This window comes from Gymnoscopelus microlampas (assembly GCF_963454915.1).
Source record: "Gymnoscopelus microlampas genome assembly, chromosome: 8".
Classification (NCBI taxonomy): domain Eukaryota; kingdom Metazoa; phylum Chordata; class Actinopteri; order Myctophiformes; family Myctophidae; genus Gymnoscopelus; species Gymnoscopelus microlampas.
The window spans coordinates 18,453,112-18,472,512 of record NC_139945.1 but is presented as its reverse complement, the minus strand read 5'-3'; the positions used below and the strand labels follow the sequence as shown (position 1 = coordinate 18,472,512).

Genomic DNA, 19,401 nt, shown 5'->3' with positions numbered 1-19,401 from the left:
GGGGCTGTCCTCTCATAGCCCATCAAATCGTGTAACAGGTAACCGAAGTAATTGATTTAATCGATTGTATTTTGAAAAAAATATCACGAATCAATAAGTTAATGAAATAAATCAAAAACTTGCCACAGCTGTTGTTGTATCCTACTGGCTCACATGCCAGTGAGGAGCCCCTACCGGGACGAAGCACCTCCGTCCTACTCCTGGCAAAACAACAGGTGCCACCCCATCCAGTTCACCTGCCCTGCCCAGCTTCCCTCCCCTGAACACAGCCAATTGTGTTCGTATAGATCAGTGGTTCTCAAGCTTTTCAGCCCGCGACCCCCCAAAATAATCTTATTTGAACTGGGGACCCCCCCACCCTGATAAGCACTTGGAATTGTAGGAGTTGAATTTTTTTTTGACTCGGTTCACAGATAAATATTGTGAAAATAGCAGCTCTACAAACTCACACCGCCACACGTTGCGAGGCGTTGTGAGCTTGTAGATCTGCTATTTTCACAAGTTTGGCCTCTTTCTTATATTATTTGACAATTTGACCAATGTTTCACCCGTTTGTTGATAACGTTTGATGCATTAATGGTCTTTTTCTTTTCTTTCTTTCTTTTATTGAGGTATAAAAAAGGTCTTAAAAGTCCTTAAATTGTCACTTCACTGTCATCTGGTCACCCCTCCCCCCAAAAATCAAGTAGGGACCCCCCTGGGGGTCCTGACCCACAGGTTGAGTGAGAACTGGTGGTATAGATGCTCGGCAAGGTGGATGTAAAATGGGTTTGAACCCTTAGAGTCCGTGGTGGTGGACAGGTACTTTACCCCTGCGCCACACAAGCGCTCTCTTTCTTTCTTTTGAATCTTTCATTCATCATAATGGTTCAGTGTGCTGCCTGAAGCGACAACACCCGTTTAATGTTTGATGGTTGAAACGTGCAAGACAATTATTCCTATGTCTACAACACACAGCAAAATCCAGAGCGCTAATTTCAATTTAAGAATGTAAAAAATGACGCGTAAGGGTTTCTCCGAGTTAAATGAGCAGCCTGGATTTGTGTCTGTTTGGGTAAAGGATCTGCATCATTTAAATGTGACAGCCTGAAGCGAGTGCAGTGCACTAGTAAAATATGACTCCTGAGACTCACTGTTTAGCAATAGCCTATCTCTGAGGAGTCTGGAAATAAAATACAATTTTGACTAATGAATATTGGAATTGCTGAAATGTAATTATCCTGTTGTGAACTTGTGATCACTTTGGAACCAATGGTTTAGATAGGGTCTGTATGGCCAAGATAACGTTTTACTTACTCCTCGTGTTTTGATTGAGTGAAGCACTCTTCCTTTCTATGGGAGTCACAGTCTATGAGAGTCACAGTCTGTGCCTGTGGGCGTCACCGTCTATGGGAGTCACAGTCTATGGGAGTCACAGTCTAGGGGAGTTGGAGTGCCTGCTAGCATCCCATACACCTTTATTATCCCCTGTGCTGCTGCATGCACAAATATTTGGCTGTGTCAGTTTTTCTTAGCACCTTACTACACAGTGAAATCCCAGTGTTAATTAAACTCAGAAGAGAGTACAAATGGAACTAAATGGACCCATGAGTGTCCATTTGGTTCCATTTGTACACTCAGAGTTAAATGAACACTAAGGATTTTTACTGTGTATGTTGTTCTTACTTTATTCCAAAAGGGTATAGGCAGTGGGCACGGTTCATTTCCCTTATGTAACTTTTCAATGAACACAGAGCAGAGCAGCAGAAAGCATTTGGGGTCGCCTAGACTGAATTAGATTAGATTTTAACACAGAATATTGAAATGTCTTGGTCAATGGAAAAACAGAAATTTACATTTATGACCAAATGAGCCAACTGTGCCATAACCTTATAGATAGACAGCTTCTACAATACAGCAGCAACCCCCAGTGGCCTGCCTTCCTATAGGCTCATATAAGCAAGGCTTTGAACTGGCTGAGACAGACATGGCATTTCAGTGTTATATAAATATATCATATAAATAAGATGCAAGCAGCCCTAGTGACCTTATAAATAAAGACAGAGTACTGCACCAGGGAGAGAATATGCAGAGTCTGGTGTGCAGTGATCAAGGCTCAACAGCCCAATTCCTGGAATACTGTTTTGACAAGTGATGTGTCCTTAGTTTTAACCCATTAAGACCGTCTAAATCAGTAGTTCTCACACTTACAGTGATCAAAAATAGCAGATGCACAAGCTCGCTGTGAGCTTGTATATCTGCTATTTTTGAAAAGTCAACGCAAAAATCTAAAATAACATTCCCGGTTTTAATGGGTTAAGATAAGATGAGATTTGATCGATCCTTCTAGGGGGAAATTAGTTTTGACCTTTTGCAGCAGTTGGTAGCAGGACACAGACAGAGATAGAACTACGATCTGTTGGTAGTTTAGGTATTTTTACTTGAACATGTACTGGGTGAGCAACCAAACAAATCACATGCCTTTTCCCTGTGTACCTGAGCAATTAAAATTCTTATGGTTCTACTGTACTGCCCTGCCAAGGCAGAGTGCAGTAACTACGAAAACAAAAATCACTGAAAAATGGGTTTAAAATTGATTCAACTGGTCAGCCAAATGAGATATTGGCATATAAGTGATATTACACTAATTGTACATCTGTTCTTGAGGTTATTGTTTATCCCCCAACATCACAAAGGCTAATTTGACCTTTGGGCAACCCAAATAAGTCGGTGTGTCCAAAAACGTAGTTACTGCTCTTTGGCTTGGCAGGGCAGTGTAGTCCTTAATCATATCAGTCAGTTAGTGTGTGTACGTGCTCAGTAATAGTTTGATCGTACCCTGATTCCAAGCAACTACACCGTTTATGGGAAAGTCAGGTACACAGCTTGACCCCATTATCATATCAGGGTGTTAATTGCAGTAATCATAGCTTTTAATTCGGTTTCTGTTCAATCTCTCAAGTCACACGAGTCACACACCTCACATGAATGTTTTACCCGGACATGTCCATGAGACGATTATTTTGGGGTATATGTGCCAGTCATTGCCTAATTTATACTTACTTGCATGACCATGTCTCAACAGAAATAATTGATTTTCAACTGAAAAGCTGAGGCTGATTGGCAGTGGTGGACAAAGTACACAACCCGAGTCAAAGTACTCCTGGTCAAACATTACTCCACTACAAGTGAAAGTTGCTTAGTCAAATTGTTCTTGGTGTAATTGCATTTAAAAATACTCAAATCACAAGTCATACGTACAAAAAAGAGAAGAGGAAGAAGAAAGAAAAAAGACTCAAATAAACCACAGATTTAGACAAGTACTGTATATTAACTTGGGTACTGTGCACTGCTGCTTATTGGTCAGTGGTCATGTCATGTCTGGTCCTGTTGCAGAGAGTCTATGTTGGCCCATTGCAAGAGACGGCTCTGACTATCTGCTGGTCAGCAGAAGCAGGGAATGTGAGAGTAACAGGTGCAACCCCTTAAAATAGAAGGAGAGGGGGTGTGGGGGGGAGGAAGAAAGAAGGAAAGAGGGAAGGAAGAATAAACAGAGAGCAGAGTAAGCAAAATCGTGAGGTCACAGGTGTGAATTTTCTGAACCGGAAAACATTAAAGAAAAAAGAAAAAAGGATTGACGTCAAGTTGCTTACACATAGAGGATTTCCCGCCATGCAACAGCACGCACTCCCATCTCTTTCTATTTTATTTTATGTTCTGTGGTGTGAGAATGAGCTAGACATCCAGAAAGACAAGCTAAAGGAAAATGCAAGAAAGACAGGAAATAAAAAGAGACAGCTTGAAATTGTGTTTGTGCTGGTCAGAGCCTCAACTAGAGTGCACACATACACACACGCACACATGCGCACACAGCCATGTCTTACATAAAACATCAAAGCCATTTGTTTGAATACGTTTAACCTAAAAATCCCTGAGCCTAAGCCTAAACTAACCCCCTAAATACTTAATCCATTCCTAACCCTATCCATAATCTTTTCTTCATTGCAACCCTAACTTTAAATATATAAACAATTACATTAATCTTGTGAGGACCAGGAAGTGGTGCACACATCATCAATTTTGTCCAATTCTACAAGTAGTATTCTACAAATGTTTACGTCTTTGTGGCGGCCATAGCTGAGTGAGTAGAGAGGCCCCCGGTTTGAGCCCCGGCTCTGGGCTATGTGTGTCCCTGAGCAAGAGCTTGTAGATCTGCTATTTTATTTTAAAAGTGATTTTTTTTTTGCAAATCTTTGAATTTTTAATATTTTCAACATTGTGAACTAAAATCTTTGCTTCTGGGGGTCAATAGAACAAAATATTATCATATATATATAATGTATCATTTTGGAGGTCCTTGACATGAAAAAGTTTGGGAACCTGCTCGGGTCCACTTGCGCGGAGGCGCGCTCTTCCACTGCGTTCGCAATGACCTATAATGGGGCATCCCACTCATTGGGAAGCATTGACTTTTAACCCATTCGATCCGGGAACGTGTCTGTATCATTTTAAGATTTCTTTGGCTATTTTTCAAAAATAGCAGATATACAAGCTCATGAGCTTGTAGATCTGCTATTTTTTGAAAAATGTATATATATTTTTTAAAGCGAACATTTGGAACTCAAATCTTTGCTTCTGGGGGGGTCCCTGGAATAAAACATTAACAAAACCTAACAGTAAGTTGCTATATCACTAATCTGAGTTCCCAGAAGTTTTCGCCAGCTCTGGCGAGGAACTTCTGGGCCAGAGCCCTGGTATTTGTGGGCAGGATGTAACTTACGCTCAGAATCTGAGCGGACACGCCTCTTACCGGTCTGAGAGCTGTGCAACTCGTCTAAAAAGTCAGACGAGAGGCAAACAGCAGTACACAACAATGGCGGCCGAAATTTCTCAAGGGGAAATTGCTTCCCGTCGATCCTATTTAGATGCAACACCCACTGCATGTGGATCCCGCCCCCTTTTCTTCATTTGCTGTTGATTTGAATCAGAACTCAGTGGCCGTGCCCCTGTTGTCCAGGATCCAAGCCGAAGACTCCCAGACTACTATATCACTGGTGCTCCAACTAATCCATGTCAAGGACCCCCAAAATGATATGTATTTGGCCGTGGACCCCCATCTCAAAATATGTTGTTCCAGGGACCCCCAGAAGCACAGTTCAGAGTTAATAATGTTTGCTTTAAAACATTTATATATTCGAAGATTTGCACACATTTTCAAGATGTTTTTTCAAAACAAATAGCAGATCTACAAGCTTGTAGCGCGGAACTCTGTGCCGCGCTATGAGCTTGTATATCTGCTATTTTTGAATAGCCAAAGAAATCTTAAAATGACACTGATGCTTTCCGGTTTCCTGGATTAAAGATCAGGAAATATACTGTATACTCTACATTTATGTCTCTACATATATGTTTCTTTCAGGTTTCTTTCAGTATCGTTTCATGCATGTACAGTAGTTGGAATAGAATGTATTCAAATTCCGATGCTGCCAACTGAACAAACGTGTATCTCTAAAAGATCACAATTTCATTACTTAACAAAACGATATAATATAATACAGATACACAATAGGATAATTGTCATTGCATAATCTAAGTCCAAGGTTATTTCATATTGCACAGTCCTTATTGCGCTGGCCTAAATATTTACCCTTAATTCCCACCCTGCTTGTTAAGTAGGCTTATTGAGTATGGCACAAATTAGTTTTTGAGTGAGGGGTTCTCTTCATCACATGGGTCATTAGCAGCATGTTTGTTGTGTCACTGTCTAGGAATGTTTGGTTGATGAATTTACTAATTATCTTTTGAGGCAGTTTAACCCATTCTATCCGGGAACTCATCTGTGTCATTTTAGATTTTAGCTGCAAATGTTATACTTTGGCTATTTTTTGAAAAATCGTGAATATTTGTGCATATCTTTGAATATAATCTTTGTGATTAGCTCCGTGGTTTCAGCCGCACACTTCTCATCACAAGAACGTGAACGGTATTGACAGCTCTTGTTAAGTCTGTTTAGGCATCTCTGTTGGATGCTTCATCTTCAAATGTGTGTGCAATGGTTGTTGATTTGTCTTAGGCCAAATTGGCATCACACAGCCTGCATATGACCTTGTTCCACATGGAACTTCTCATACGTGCCAAATCACTCCATCTTCGTAATGCTGTGTATCGCCCTCTCGTGTGAAAGTGTGTCGAGAGAGAGAGAGAGAGAGAGAGAGAGAGAGAGAGAGAGAGAGAGAGAGAGAGAGAGAGAGAGAGAGAGAGAGAGAGAGAGAGAGAGAGAGAGAGAGAGAGAGAGAGAGAGAGAGAGAGAGAGAGAGAGAGAGAGAGAGAGAGAGAGAGAGAGAGAGAGAGAGAGAGAGAGAGAGAGAGAGAGAGAGAGAGAGAGAGAGAGAGAGAGAGAGAGAGAGAGAGAGACTGATTTGCAGTGAAAATGATGATTACTTCTCTTCTTTTTTTTTTACTAGCCCGGATGTCCAGAGGGAATTAGATTTTCTGGCCTCAATCATATCATAAAATAGCCAAAACCAGTCATTACCGGCCTAACGTGACCGTTCGTGTGTATTAAATAACCACTGGTGTTGTAGTGGTTTTGATGTTATGCTCTTAGTGCCACGGTTAGATTTTTGCTCAGGGTAGACCTGTGTGTGGTCGGTGTAATTTAACGTCACAGGTTCTGTCCCTACTATAGCCATTGTGTCCATCTTGTCTAAATATCCTCGAACAAGATGCTACACCTGTCACGGTCACAGACCTTTGTCTCATTGAAGTAGTGTCTAGAATCTAGACACTATAGAATCTATAGTGTCTAGATTCTAGACACTACTTCACTCAACAAGAACAAGATCTATAGTATAGATCTTGTTCTTGTTGAGTCATTGTCTTGTGTCGCATGTTTTAGTTTGTCTGAGATGTTCTTGTTCACCTGTCTCCTGTATTAAAACCTGCTCCGGAGAGGGAAATCTCCCCTCTTTCCCGTTGCGTGTTTTCCATCAGCACCATCTGTCTTCTCCGCCCCCACACAGCCAACAAGGTGCTATCCCTTTGCTTTGTCTGTGTCTGCAGTCCTCGTCTGATCGATGTCCCAGACAGGAGGAGGATTGGCCCGCATCAGCAACACTCGTGGCATCAGGCCAAAAGTCAGGGGCTTTACACTGTGAAGTCCTGAGTGTTCATTTAACTCAGACATGAACACAAATTAGAGAGAGAGGGGGAGAGAGAGTGAGAGCACAAAAGGGGTTAATAAACCCACATCACAATATTATGTGGCTAGTACACTAAATAAGTAACACACTATAAACATGAAATAGAAGAAATATTGGAGCTAGAAATTCGCTCAGAGAGATGCTGAGATGTTGTGTAGTTAGTTACTTTGCCTTGATTGATCGTAGCTCCAAACATTGGTGAAATATCTTCTGTATTTCCTCTGTTGATTAACGATTGCTGATCCAAAATAGTCTTCTCATTGACTTACACTTCACAGTGAAACAGGCGTCAAAGTCACACTTACAGCACACAGATAAACAAAAAGTTGAATTGTAATCTAAGATTTAGAATAGACGGTACTGTCTAGTGCATTTTATGTACCGTACGTCGAATCATTATGATATCACCACAATAACAAAAAAGACTTCTGGGTGGATAACGCTGGCAGCGTCGCATTGGGGCAGTATTATCCATTAACCGTATTTTTTGGAACAACAATAAAACACTTATGACATTATTGTTGAGTATTAGAAATATATGTTTTTATTGTAAATATCCACAGGTTGACAAACCCACAGATAAAGAGATCTACATGTATGGCCCCAAAAGGTACACAGACAGACAGACAGACAGACGGCTACTCTGACAATGGGTAGAACGGGTATTGCACAGGGTGGGGCATGCATTCACAGCTTGCATTGTTCCCGACTTGCATCATTCCCGAGTAGACCTGTGCCCAACAGGGCAGCGGCCTAGTAGTTTGTTTACAAACACTCTGATTTGCTCTGCACAGAAATGCCAACTTCTAATGAGGTGCAGCTGTTAAGCTACACCTGCCAACTTGATGGGAGCATTAACAGCACTAAACACTGTAGAACCTTGTCCGACACCCAGGTACAACAAGTTCACTGGGTCAGTGGTTCTTCTTCTGTGATATCCAACACATCCTGGCGTCCCCTGCCTGCAGACTGCTTTACATTGTCTTGTCTGTGTAATAAAATTAGCACGTTATACAATAGTTGTGGATGGCTGAGAATCAAGTGGGAGGCCCCCACCATGTTATGAGTCTTGTAAGCTGCTTCTATTACTATGAGGGTGAGTTAAGCCCCCCGGGTTTGTGAGGTTTGTCAGGTCTCCTCCCCAAGCTTTTCACGTGTTCAGAGGGGGATGATGTTCGTACTCTTATCTGCTCCATACACTTTACAGTTACTCTGCACTTTAAACCTGATTTATACTTAGTTGCGTGCTGGTGTCGCACACTGAAAATAGCCAATCTACTAGCTCACAGCGCATTGCATCACGACCCGTTGTGAGCTTGTAGAGCTGCTATTCTCGGCCATTGTACGACAGACTATAAATCAAGCATTCGAGTCATTCGTTGTCTGTTTTGCATATACTCTCCACATAACATTATGTAATTATTCCTCCAGATCAGTGATTCTCAACCTTTTTCATTTCAGACTCCCAGTTTGATATGCATTATGCCACAGACCCCCATTTGATGATGATGATTATTATTATTATTAATAGTAATAATAATTATTATTGATCTCTGGGACCCATATCTACACTGCAAAATCCTCAGTGTTAATTTTACTGGATGTACATTTGTACATTCTCGGAGGTACAGATCCGTTAAGGGTTCTTTCGGTTCCTAACTATGAATTGTGAAGCCATCGGTCACTTAGTCTTAATTACCTTTACCTGGCTTAAATTGATCCTCTACCTTTTCACACTTGACAACATAATGGGTCCCAGTTTATTTCTTGCAGTGTTTGTGAATATGCAGTAGATAACAGGACATAAAAATGACTAGACCCAAACTGTTCCCTAGCAACGCAATTCCACTGACAAGGTCTATATTTGGCAGCAGAATCTTATGTAATTCCAGCAATTTTAACAAGCTGCCATTGTGAAGTATAACAACTTAAATGTATGTGTTTAAAGCTTCCATATTTTACAAGAATTACCAGATATACGTACAGACTTATACTAAGTGGTGGAAAGTAATGAAGTACATTTACACTTTACATTTTTATCTGCATTTGTAGCCTACTTAACTTGAGTATTTGTATTTTTGGATACTTTTACTCCACTACATTTCGAAGACAAATATTGTACTTGACTTAAACTCACGTCTGCTCGGGAGCAGTCTTATATGGGATCAAAGCTTGTGTTTATGTCATTAGAATGCCTTATTCTTCATGCAAAATCAATTACAATACTGCCAAACCTCAAATAAAATGTGCCCAACATTTGTCATCACATAAAAGAAAAGAAAGAAGATGTCAACCCATCTATTGCTTGGATTATAGACATGATGCAAATTCAACCGATTTGTATTTACTTTGACTACTTTTGAGTTGAATTATTGTCCCTCAGTGTGTTTGCCATTTCTGCAAGTGTGCCACAGTTTTGCGTATTGGACTATCTTACCATCTGACGAGGATACAGTATGGATGAAATCTAGCTGTGTCCACTACTCCATTTCCAATTCCGATGTAGGACAGTGGATAAGATATATTCATCCAAAGGACAGGTTCCCCTCAGTAATCAATAAATATGTATCGGATGTATCCGATATATATCGGCGGATTCCAGTATCATCTTTTTTACCTCTGCAAAGGTGAGCGAGCAATTGCACAAGGGGCTTATTATATCCTTTCCAAGTTTTATTAGCCTTTGGTTGTGAGGTTAAACTTTGTAAACATCTTATTCTCATTACACATGAGTGTATAGGCCAACTTTATTAATGTTCAGTGGAACCATTGCGTGAGGAACTTGCTTGCCAAAATACACGTACTGTATCTACTGTAGCTATAACAAAGTGGTGCGCCGTGACGAGTTGTAACTAAGCATGTAGATCAGTTAATTTTGCCGAGCGATGATGGCTTACGTCTGACCGGTTGTCATTTATGGTCTTTAATGGGGCGTGGAACAATGTAAACGAGGCACACGGGAGCCCGCCTGTGATTTCCGTACAGCCGGGGATTCATCAAGAGATACAGCTGTGATCCGCACAAATCAAGGCTCTGCACACCCTTTCATGAATCGCACGTCAGATTTGATTTATGAGATATATAGTATATACACACACCTTTACACACTGATATTGTCGGACATTTACAAACAGCTTAGTGAATGAGGCCCAAGGCGTAACAATGCGACGCGTTGTGGGCTTGTAGATCTGCTATTTTCACTATTATTGATATTTCTGGAAAATTATTTATTTTGGTTAATCTAGCTATGTATTTTGTTAATACAGCAAGGCATTGATATTAAAAAGATGTACTTTGTAATATGTACTTTTGAATACTTCAGTATTTTTAAAAGCAAGTACCGGTACTCTAGTACTTTTTAACTAGAGTACTGAGCAACTTTCACTTGTAGTTGAGTAATATTTGACCAGGAGTATCTCTTATGCTTTGACTCAAGTACTTCATTTACCACTGACTATAACAACTTAAATGTATGTAGTTAAAGCTACCATATTTCACTACTAAGCATTTAATACCAGTAATTAATTACAGCTTGTGTTGAATATATACTTGTCTGTGAGTTGTTATAACTTGGTTGGTTTTCAAATGGGGCCAAAAATGTCTTCACCTGCCAATGTTTACAAACCATGAACACAACCAAAGTTTTGTCCACCTCTAGACCCTACTACAGCTTGTACCAAATGCCCTCTCAAAATGGTGTCATTAGTATACAGGGCCAAGAGCTTATAGTATTAAACACCAGGAAGGTCTATCGTTGTGTTGGCAGTGTCAGGATGAATATAACTATCCTAGCTCAGTGCTTCAGGCACAGGGAGACCTGCTGGTTTCCATTCTAGCTTTGTCACTGTCTGGAGACTTATTTAAACCTGGGACAACAGGTAGATGAAAGCTAGCAGTGGTATTCCTGCTGGACCAGACTTGAGAACCACTCTTAGGGCTTTTGCTTGACATGACAGATGTATTTTCAACTGAAAATTGGCCCAAATTCTAAATGAGAAACTGTGAGATCCCTCTGTCCTGTCTTAAACCACTTATATTAAACCCTATATTCTATGTTGGTCAGGGCGCCCCAGGGGTCTGTACTTGGCCCCCTCCTTTTTCCCTTTACACCTAAAATAGCCAATCTACAAGCTGAGCTTGTAGATCAGTTATTTTAGCCGGTTTTGGCTGATTGTACGCCTATTATGACATCATGCCCAGAATAGGGACACTAGGGTTAAAGTGGTTTAACTGTCGAGGGACTTTTAACTGCAGCCAACAGCAGTCTGCATGTGAGACTGTGTCGGTTGTGTGTAGATATGCTTATGAACAAGATGGAGTCATGTGATGCAATGCAACGTGTATCGTTTGGTCTACAGGCCTGCAAGTGTCATCCGATCGTCGAGTTCGTCTCAGAGCAGTGAGTCACTGTGTCCCTCTTTTAGCCCCCCTCAAGCCCCAGGCCCATCTCCTTATCGGGGGCCGCTCCATGACTCTGTTCTCACTGTCCTCAAAACACAGCCGACAAACAGCCCAGTTCAGCCTCGTTCAGCCCAATTCAGCCCGATTTAGATTCTTATTATCACCCCGCCACGACATGGCAGCCGGCTTAACTACAGCCGTTCACTGCTTTTAGAACAGTCTCGGTCTGCATTCAGTCAGTCGCGAGGAAGCAGTGAAAAATAGGGTTGCACATTGTTGGGAGCTATTGTTCCTGTATTGTTTTTGTTTTGCTTTTTAAGGTTGCATAATGCAACTGAGACAGGAGATCTCTCTCTCTCTCTCTCTCTCTCTCTCTCTCTCTCTCTCTCTCTCTCTCTCTCTGCCACTGTAACTTTGTTGATAGTGTTCTTGGTGATGTTATCTCTGCCAGGCCGAAGGCAAGCGGTGAGATTATGTTGTTTTCGCCCCTGTCTGTTTGTTTGACTGTCAGGGGGTTGACCATGGAAACTGCTGGAACTACCAGTGCTGGATTTCTTGTGCCAGTAGTCCAAGGAAGTACCTTTTTTCACACATTGTGTATATTTATTTAAATATTTAACTATAAAATTGTATAATAATGTAGGTCAATGGCTGTCGGCTTGTGCTGAAACCTTGCCCTATGTCATAGATGAATGACAGACTGGCCACACTTCCTTTCAAGAGAAACTGACAGATCGCTGACCATAGAAATACTGATCATAACCATACTCCTGTGTGTGTATGGTAATGGTCGGCATTGGTACCGGCCTACTTGGGGACCATGCATGCAAGTCAGGAACAATGTAAATCTGGAATGATGCAAGTTGGGAATTGCCCCTCCTGATTATCACCCGTTGTAGCTGCTGTCAGAGTACTCGCTGTACCCATTGTCAGAGTACCCAGTGTGTTGCCCGTTACCACAATTATAAATCGGCCCCAGTCTACTCGGGAATGATGCAGTATGGCGCCCGAGTTATGCCCAGAACAGACTACACAAACTTACAAAGACAGAGATTTTGTGATATACAGTATATACACGTATATATATCATATAGATGGACAGATAGATAAATGTACTGTGCCACTTGTTTGTTTTTTGTCTGTTTGCTTTGTGTGAAGATTTTGTGTTTGCTCCTGTGCTGTGCCTTGGTCGTGGGTGGGATGAGAGGAGCAGCTTAGTCACAACACTGTGATGATTGTTATCCCCATGTTATACATACATATAACAAAAAATATATAAATAAAGTTGTTTTAAAAAAAAAAGAGAGATACAAAGAATTATGCTGGAGAGATTTAGGATGTGGTTGTTTCATTGTTTCAGTTGCATAGTATTATTGTGGTGTTTCTAGTTGTTACAGTTACATAGTATGGTGTGGTGTTTTCTCGTTGTTTCAGTTACATACATAGCATTGTGTGGTGTTTGTTGTTGTTTCAGTTACATAGTATTGTGTGGTGTTTGTTGTTGTTTCAGTTACATAGTATTGTGTGGTGTTTGTTGTTGTTTCAGTTACATAGTATTGTGTGATGTTTGTTGTTGTTTCAGTTGCATAGTATTGTGTGATGTTTTCTCGTTGTTTCAGTTACATAGTATTGTGTGATGTTTTCTCGTTGTTTCAGTTGCATAGTATTGTGTGATGTTTTCTCGTTGTTTCAGTTACATAGTATTGTGTGGTGTTTGTTGTTGTTTCAGTTACATAGTATTGTGTGGTGTTTGTTGTTGTTTCAGTTACATAGTATTGTGTGGTGTTTCTCATTGTTTCAGTTACATAGTATTGTGTGGTGTTTCTCATTGTTTCAGTTGCATAGTATTGTGTGGTGTTTCTCGTTGTTTCAGTTACATAGTATTGTGTGGTGTTTCTCATTGTTTCAGTTGCATAGTATTGTGTGGTGTTTCTCGTTGTTTCAGTTACATAGTATTGTGTGGTGTTTCTCATTGTTTCAGTTACATAGTATTGTGTGGTGTTTCTCGTTGTTTCAGTTACATAGTATTGTGTGGTGTTTCTCATTGTTTCAGTTACATAGTATTGTGTGGTGTTTCTCGTTGTTTCAGTTACATAGTATTGTGTGGTGTTTCTCATTGTTTCAGTTACATAGTATTGTGTGGTGTTTGTTGTTGTTTCAGTTACATAGTATTGTGTGGTGTTTCTCGTTGTTTCAGTTGCATAGTATTGTGTGGTGTTTCTTGTTGTTTCAGTTACATAGTATTGTGTGGTGTTTCTTGTTGTTTCAGTTACATAGTATTGTGTGGTGTTTCTCATTGTTTCAGTTACATAGTATTGTGTGGTGTTTCTCGTTGTTTCAGTTACATAGTATTGTGTGGTGTTTCTCATTGTTTCAGTTACATAGTATTGTGTGGTGTTTCTCATTGTTTCAGTTACATAGTATTGTGTGGTGTTTCTCATTGTTTCAGTTGCATAGTATTGTGTGGTGTTTGTTGTTGTTTCAGTTACATAGTATTGTGTGGTGTTTGTTGTTGTTTCAGTTACATAGTATTGTGTGGTGTTTCTCGTTGTTTCAGTTACATAGTATTGTGTGGTGTTTCCTGTTGTTTCAGTTGCATAGTATTGTGTGGTGTTTCTCGTTGTTTCAGTTACATAGTATTGTGTGGTGTTTGTCGTTGTTTCAGTTACATAGTATTGTGTGGTGTTTCCTGTTGTTTCAGTTACATAGTATTGTGTGGTGTTTCTCATTGTTTCAGTTACATAGTATTGTGTGGTGTTTCTCATTGTTTCAGTTGCATAGTATTGTGTGGTGTTTGTTGTTGTTTCAGTTGCATAGTATTGTGTGGTGTTTGTTGTTGTTTCAGTTGCATAGTATTGTGTGGTGTTTGTTGTTGTTGTGGCAGCGGTGGCCTAGTGGTTAGAGGGGCGGCCTTGATACCTGAAGGTCCCTAGTTCGATTCCCCAATTCATCACATCAATCATGAATCACCGCTGAATAGCCCTTGAGCAAGGCTTCCATGCAGGGTCCGGCTGGAAACAAGTTTCGTACTTAGTCCGACCCCCTGGGTAAACAACAAACTTTGCTTTGCTTTCAGTTACATAGTATTGTGTGGTGTTTCTCATTGTTTCAGTTGCATAGTATTGTGTGGTGTTTCTCGTTGTTTCAGTTACATAGTATTGTGTGGTGTTTCTCATTGTTTCAGTTACATAGTATTGTGTGGTGTTTCTTGTTGTTTCAGTTACATAGTATTGTGTGGTGTTTCTCATTGTTTCAGTTACATAGTATTGTGTGGTGTTTCTCATTGTTTCAGTTACATAGTATTGTGTGGTGTTTCTTGTTGTTTCAGTTACATAGTAGGGGTGTGCCGATACACTAATTTCACGACACAATATGGTACACGATATTGGGCTCACAATATCGATATACGACACAATATTATTATTTATTTATTTATTCAATTATTATCAACATTGGCCATCATCTTCAGCTTAAAATTGCTTTATTTATAAAATACATAAAAAAGTGTTTTACACAAAAATAAATACTATACAAGCTTAAGGAACAAGTGAAGTAAGAACTCACTTTAAACCCCTTTGTTTCAGAGGACATATGGACACTAATAACAAATATAATATAAATGCTGCATACATATAAATTACACTAAAATCACAGTCATATTCTTGTCATCTTGACTTTACCAAGTACAGAATATCTATAAGCAAGAGAGAGGTCACAGTACCGGTCAGATCCTGTGTCTAGGTACTCTATACTGGAAGTAGGCTTATGGTATATATTTTTTATTTATTTGTAGGCAGTTGTATATTGTATGTTGTATGTTGTATTTTCTGTTTTTGTCATGTTGTTATTGTGGATATATGTGCGACTATGGACGGAAATTCGCTTCTAGCTAAATCAGGCATGTTTACAGTACCTGTCCCTTAAATAAATGCGTAAAGTATACTGTAATGACACTGTGATTGTAAGTATTCGAGGCTATTATATAGGTTGTGTACTCTAGTATACTATTGTCCGTTATTGATGGTGTTTTTGTGATGTGATGTGATGCATAGTATTCTGTGGTTTCTCGTTATTTCAGTTGCAAGTAGTATCGTTTCTTGTGGGCCAGAGTGAAGGCAGAGAGAGGACCGGGCACGTTGCCCCACTTTCCCAGAGAACAAGGGGACATGCAGGACAAGCAGAGACGTTTCTAGGCTGCGGAGAGATAAATGATAGCCCTGACTCAAGGAAGAGAGGTGGGACATGCTTGAGCCAAAGGAAAGGCAGCAGAGGCCTCTGGGTACAGAGAGCGAGAGAGAGGGAAGGAGAGAGAGAGGGAGGGGGAGACGGGAGAAGACAGAGAGAAAGAGAGAGAGAGAGGGGATGATAGAGGGAGTTATGAGTGCTATGAGGTCAGCGACCCGGCATCACTTTCCACCCTGTTATGTGTGTGCTGCTGTAATGTGCACACAAAGTCCTGCACTGCACTCTCATTCACAACCTTTAGGTAATGATCATGTACACGAGACAGCACGTGTGTGTGTGTGTGTGTGTGTGTGTGTGTGTGTGTGTGTGTGTGTGTGTGTGTGTGTGTGTGTGTGTGTGTGTGTGTGTGTGTGTGTGTGTGTGTGTGTGTGTGTGTGTGTGTGTGTGTGTGTGTGTGTGTGTGTGTGTGTGTGGGGGGGGGTGTTAGACTTGACACTCTTGGTTGAGTAGTAAATAATTCTACTTGCTTGCATGGAACCCATCAGACATAACACATGACACGTATAATACACATTTTCTAAAATGAAATGATGAATAAATAATGAAATAAAACTGATGAAATAAAATAATGAAATAAAACTGATTGGAATGAATGATAGGAATATGGCCACTTGAAACATACAGTATACAAGTCAAGATTTCAAGATGTGCTGTGTATATTTGTATTTGTTACATCTTATACACGAGTACAGAAGAGCTGAAATGATTTGATTTTGGTTGCTCAACGTTGTAGCAACAATAACAATAGCAAAAGAAAGAATTTAAGAATAATAACAAATAGTAAGGTAAATGCATTTGATCATAAGACACTGAGTAGCCATGTTAGCTTGAAAATCGATATGTTGCGACACGGTCGTGCGAAAGAGTACAGGTTAATCTAAACGGTGTTGTTAAACGGAGGAGGAAACAAAGCAGATATAGGTTTTGGAGTAATAGAAATAGTTGTACTGTAACATAAACAGAGCTGGAGGGGCATGGGGGTGGGGTGGGGAAAGGAGAAGGGAAGTCAGTCAGTCAAGTTAAGAGATAATAGTTGAGGACAAGTAGCAGCTGGGAATGCAGGGTGTCAGGTGTGGGTTCAAATGGGGGGGGGAGGGGGGTGTTTATCGTTACACTTACATCAGTCTCTGATGGGCCACAAATTACTCTCTTAGCATTCTGTTGCTCTGACCTGTCTGGGGCCTTTGTAGTGCCTGACCCTCTATTGTGAGGAAGTGTTACAAGAGGAAGCTACACCTTAAAATCCTGAGTGTTAATGTAAAGCTGCACTATGTACTTTCCTCTTCTCCCGTGGATTTGAACCCGGTTTCCTGTGCAATTTTAATAGAGCTTTTAATAGAGCGTGCCTGCTTGCTCAGGGGATAAATTGAATCTTGACCATCACGTCAAAATTTGGGTCAGATCCTGTGTCTAGGTACTCTATACTGGAAAGTACCATATAATGAGCGCCGCTAGAATATATCTTACCTGTTAGGCTTGACCTTTATCTGTTTGACCAGTACTGATTCGAACAGAGAAAGGTCAAGCTGCCGTGTGGCGGTGTTCTGTTAGATGAGTTACCACACACCATGAAAACATAGCCTATCAATATTGGTCAATCATTTTGATTATTTCGGTACTTTCGCTGTCATTGAGCAGTGGAAGTTGCACAGATGTTTCTCCCTGACCCTGAGTGCGTGAGTCCGTGCGTGCGTGCGTTCCCACGTGTGTGCGTGTATCTGTGTGTATACAGTATGACCTAGTGCAGGGGTTCCCAAACTGTGGTGCGTGCACCCCTTGTGGTGCGCGAGCGCCCACCAGGGGGTGCGTGACCTGAAAAGCCTATGGCGGTTCTATGGTGTTATTTTACTAATAAATAGGGGGGGGGTGCGTCATCTAGGTCAGGAGGTAGCAAGGGGTGCACAGCTAAATAAGTTTGGGAACCGCTGACCTAGTGGTTCTATCATACACTGTGTTTGTGTGTGTGCGTGTGTGTGTATTTGTCGGTTAAGTAGGCCTACAGGATGACCAGGTGTGCGTGTGCGTGTGCGTGTGCGTGTGCGTGTGCGTGTGCGTGTGCGTGTGTGTGTGTGTGTGTGTGCGTGTGCGTGTGTGTGTGCGCGCGTGCGGGTTGTGCATACATACGTACCAACAACCTTGGTCCCCTTACCTCTCTGGCCTCCTCCACCATCATGTCCCCTCCAGCTCCCTCAGGTCCGGGGATGCCAACCTCCTAGAAATCCCCAGGATCAAGCATTGAACCTGGGGTGACAGACAGGGCTTTCTCAGTTGCTGCCTTCTTTGTATGGAACTCTCTCCCAACTCGCATCAAAGAGAAAGGGTTGCTCTCTTCTTTTAAAACCACTCTCAAAACCCACCTTTTATCTGTTGTTTAGTTTCTTTTCTTCTTTTTCGTTCTTTCCTTTCTTTTGCTTTTAAATGAAGTTGTTCAGTTTTTGTAAAGTTGTCTTTAAGTACCAAATAAGCCGGTGTCCATAAGTCTGATGTATCTTTTTTATGATTTGTTTCCAGGATGATCAGGTGGTTCTACAGTGCACTGCCTCCGTGCTGAAGGAACAGATCAAACTATGTCTTTCCTGCGAGGGCTTTGGAAACCGCCTGTGTTTTCTGGAAACCACCTCCAATGCACAGGTACAGTATGAGAGAATATTGTGTATCGTTGCTGTTGGGTGGAAACCTTGTACAGTATGTTCAAAACTGCTCCTTTTTTATTATTATTAAAGATAAAAATAAAATAGTGAAAATAGCCGATCTACAAGCTCGCATTAATTAATAAAAAACATAAACATTTAAAACTTGGAGATATGAGGTTTCTGCCCGACAACAGCGATAAACAGATACAGTAGATAAATAAATAAACACCACTCACCACGCATGCGTGCGTGCACACACACACACACACACACACACACACACACACACACACACACACACACACACACACACACACACACACACACACACACACACACGTGTGTGACTGTGTGTGTGAATTATCTCATTTTCAAAGATCAGTTATTTTCAACAAATGAGTATAAATTCAGTTTTAGATCAGCATCTGCATGAATAAAATGTGTGTATTGTGCGTTGTCAGAATGTGCCTCCAGACCTGGCCATTTGTGCGTTCATCCTGGAACAGTCTCTGTCGGTCCGAGCCCTGCAGGAGATGCTCGCCAACACCATGGATTTGATGGAGGTAGGGGCCAATAAAATCAATGTGCTGAAAATGTATTGTTTATTAACCAGTTGTTAACTAATTGTGTCTTAATTGTCATTGCTATTTTGCCTGACTCCAAATTATAGTAGCTCTCTTTCGTTTATCTTATTTTGAACTAATTCAAGCTGATAAAAAAGAAATACCCTTTTGAAACCTGACAAATCACTTGTTTCATTGTTTTCAGTGTGGTTGGAAATTGGAATAGTGGTGGAGCTGGATGGTGTTTTATTTACATTAATAAATGTTCACACATATGAGTCATGTTGGCTGATCTATAATCAACACTGGATGGATACTGTAATATTAGAACATCCACTAGGCAGACGCAAGTTTAGCATTTCAAAGTGCTTTTTTCAT

General features: G+C 40.8%; 1 protein-coding gene across 4 annotated transcripts in view; it reads left to right on the top strand.

The window, feature by feature from the left end:
- ryr1b (ryanodine receptor 1b (skeletal)) overlaps nucleotides 1–19,401 on the top strand; it is a 148,858-nt gene that overhangs the window by 5,942 nt on the left and 123,515 nt on the right. For all 4 annotated transcript variants that reach the window (XM_084064376.1, XM_084064374.1, XM_084064375.1 and 1 more), the window contains exons 2-3: nucleotides 18,339–18,458; nucleotides 18,922–19,023. In XM_084064376.1, the coding sequence (XP_083920502.1) occupies nucleotides 18,339–18,458; nucleotides 18,922–19,023 (222 nt within the window). The remainder of the gene's footprint in view (nucleotides 1–18,338; nucleotides 18,459–18,921; nucleotides 19,024–19,401) is intronic.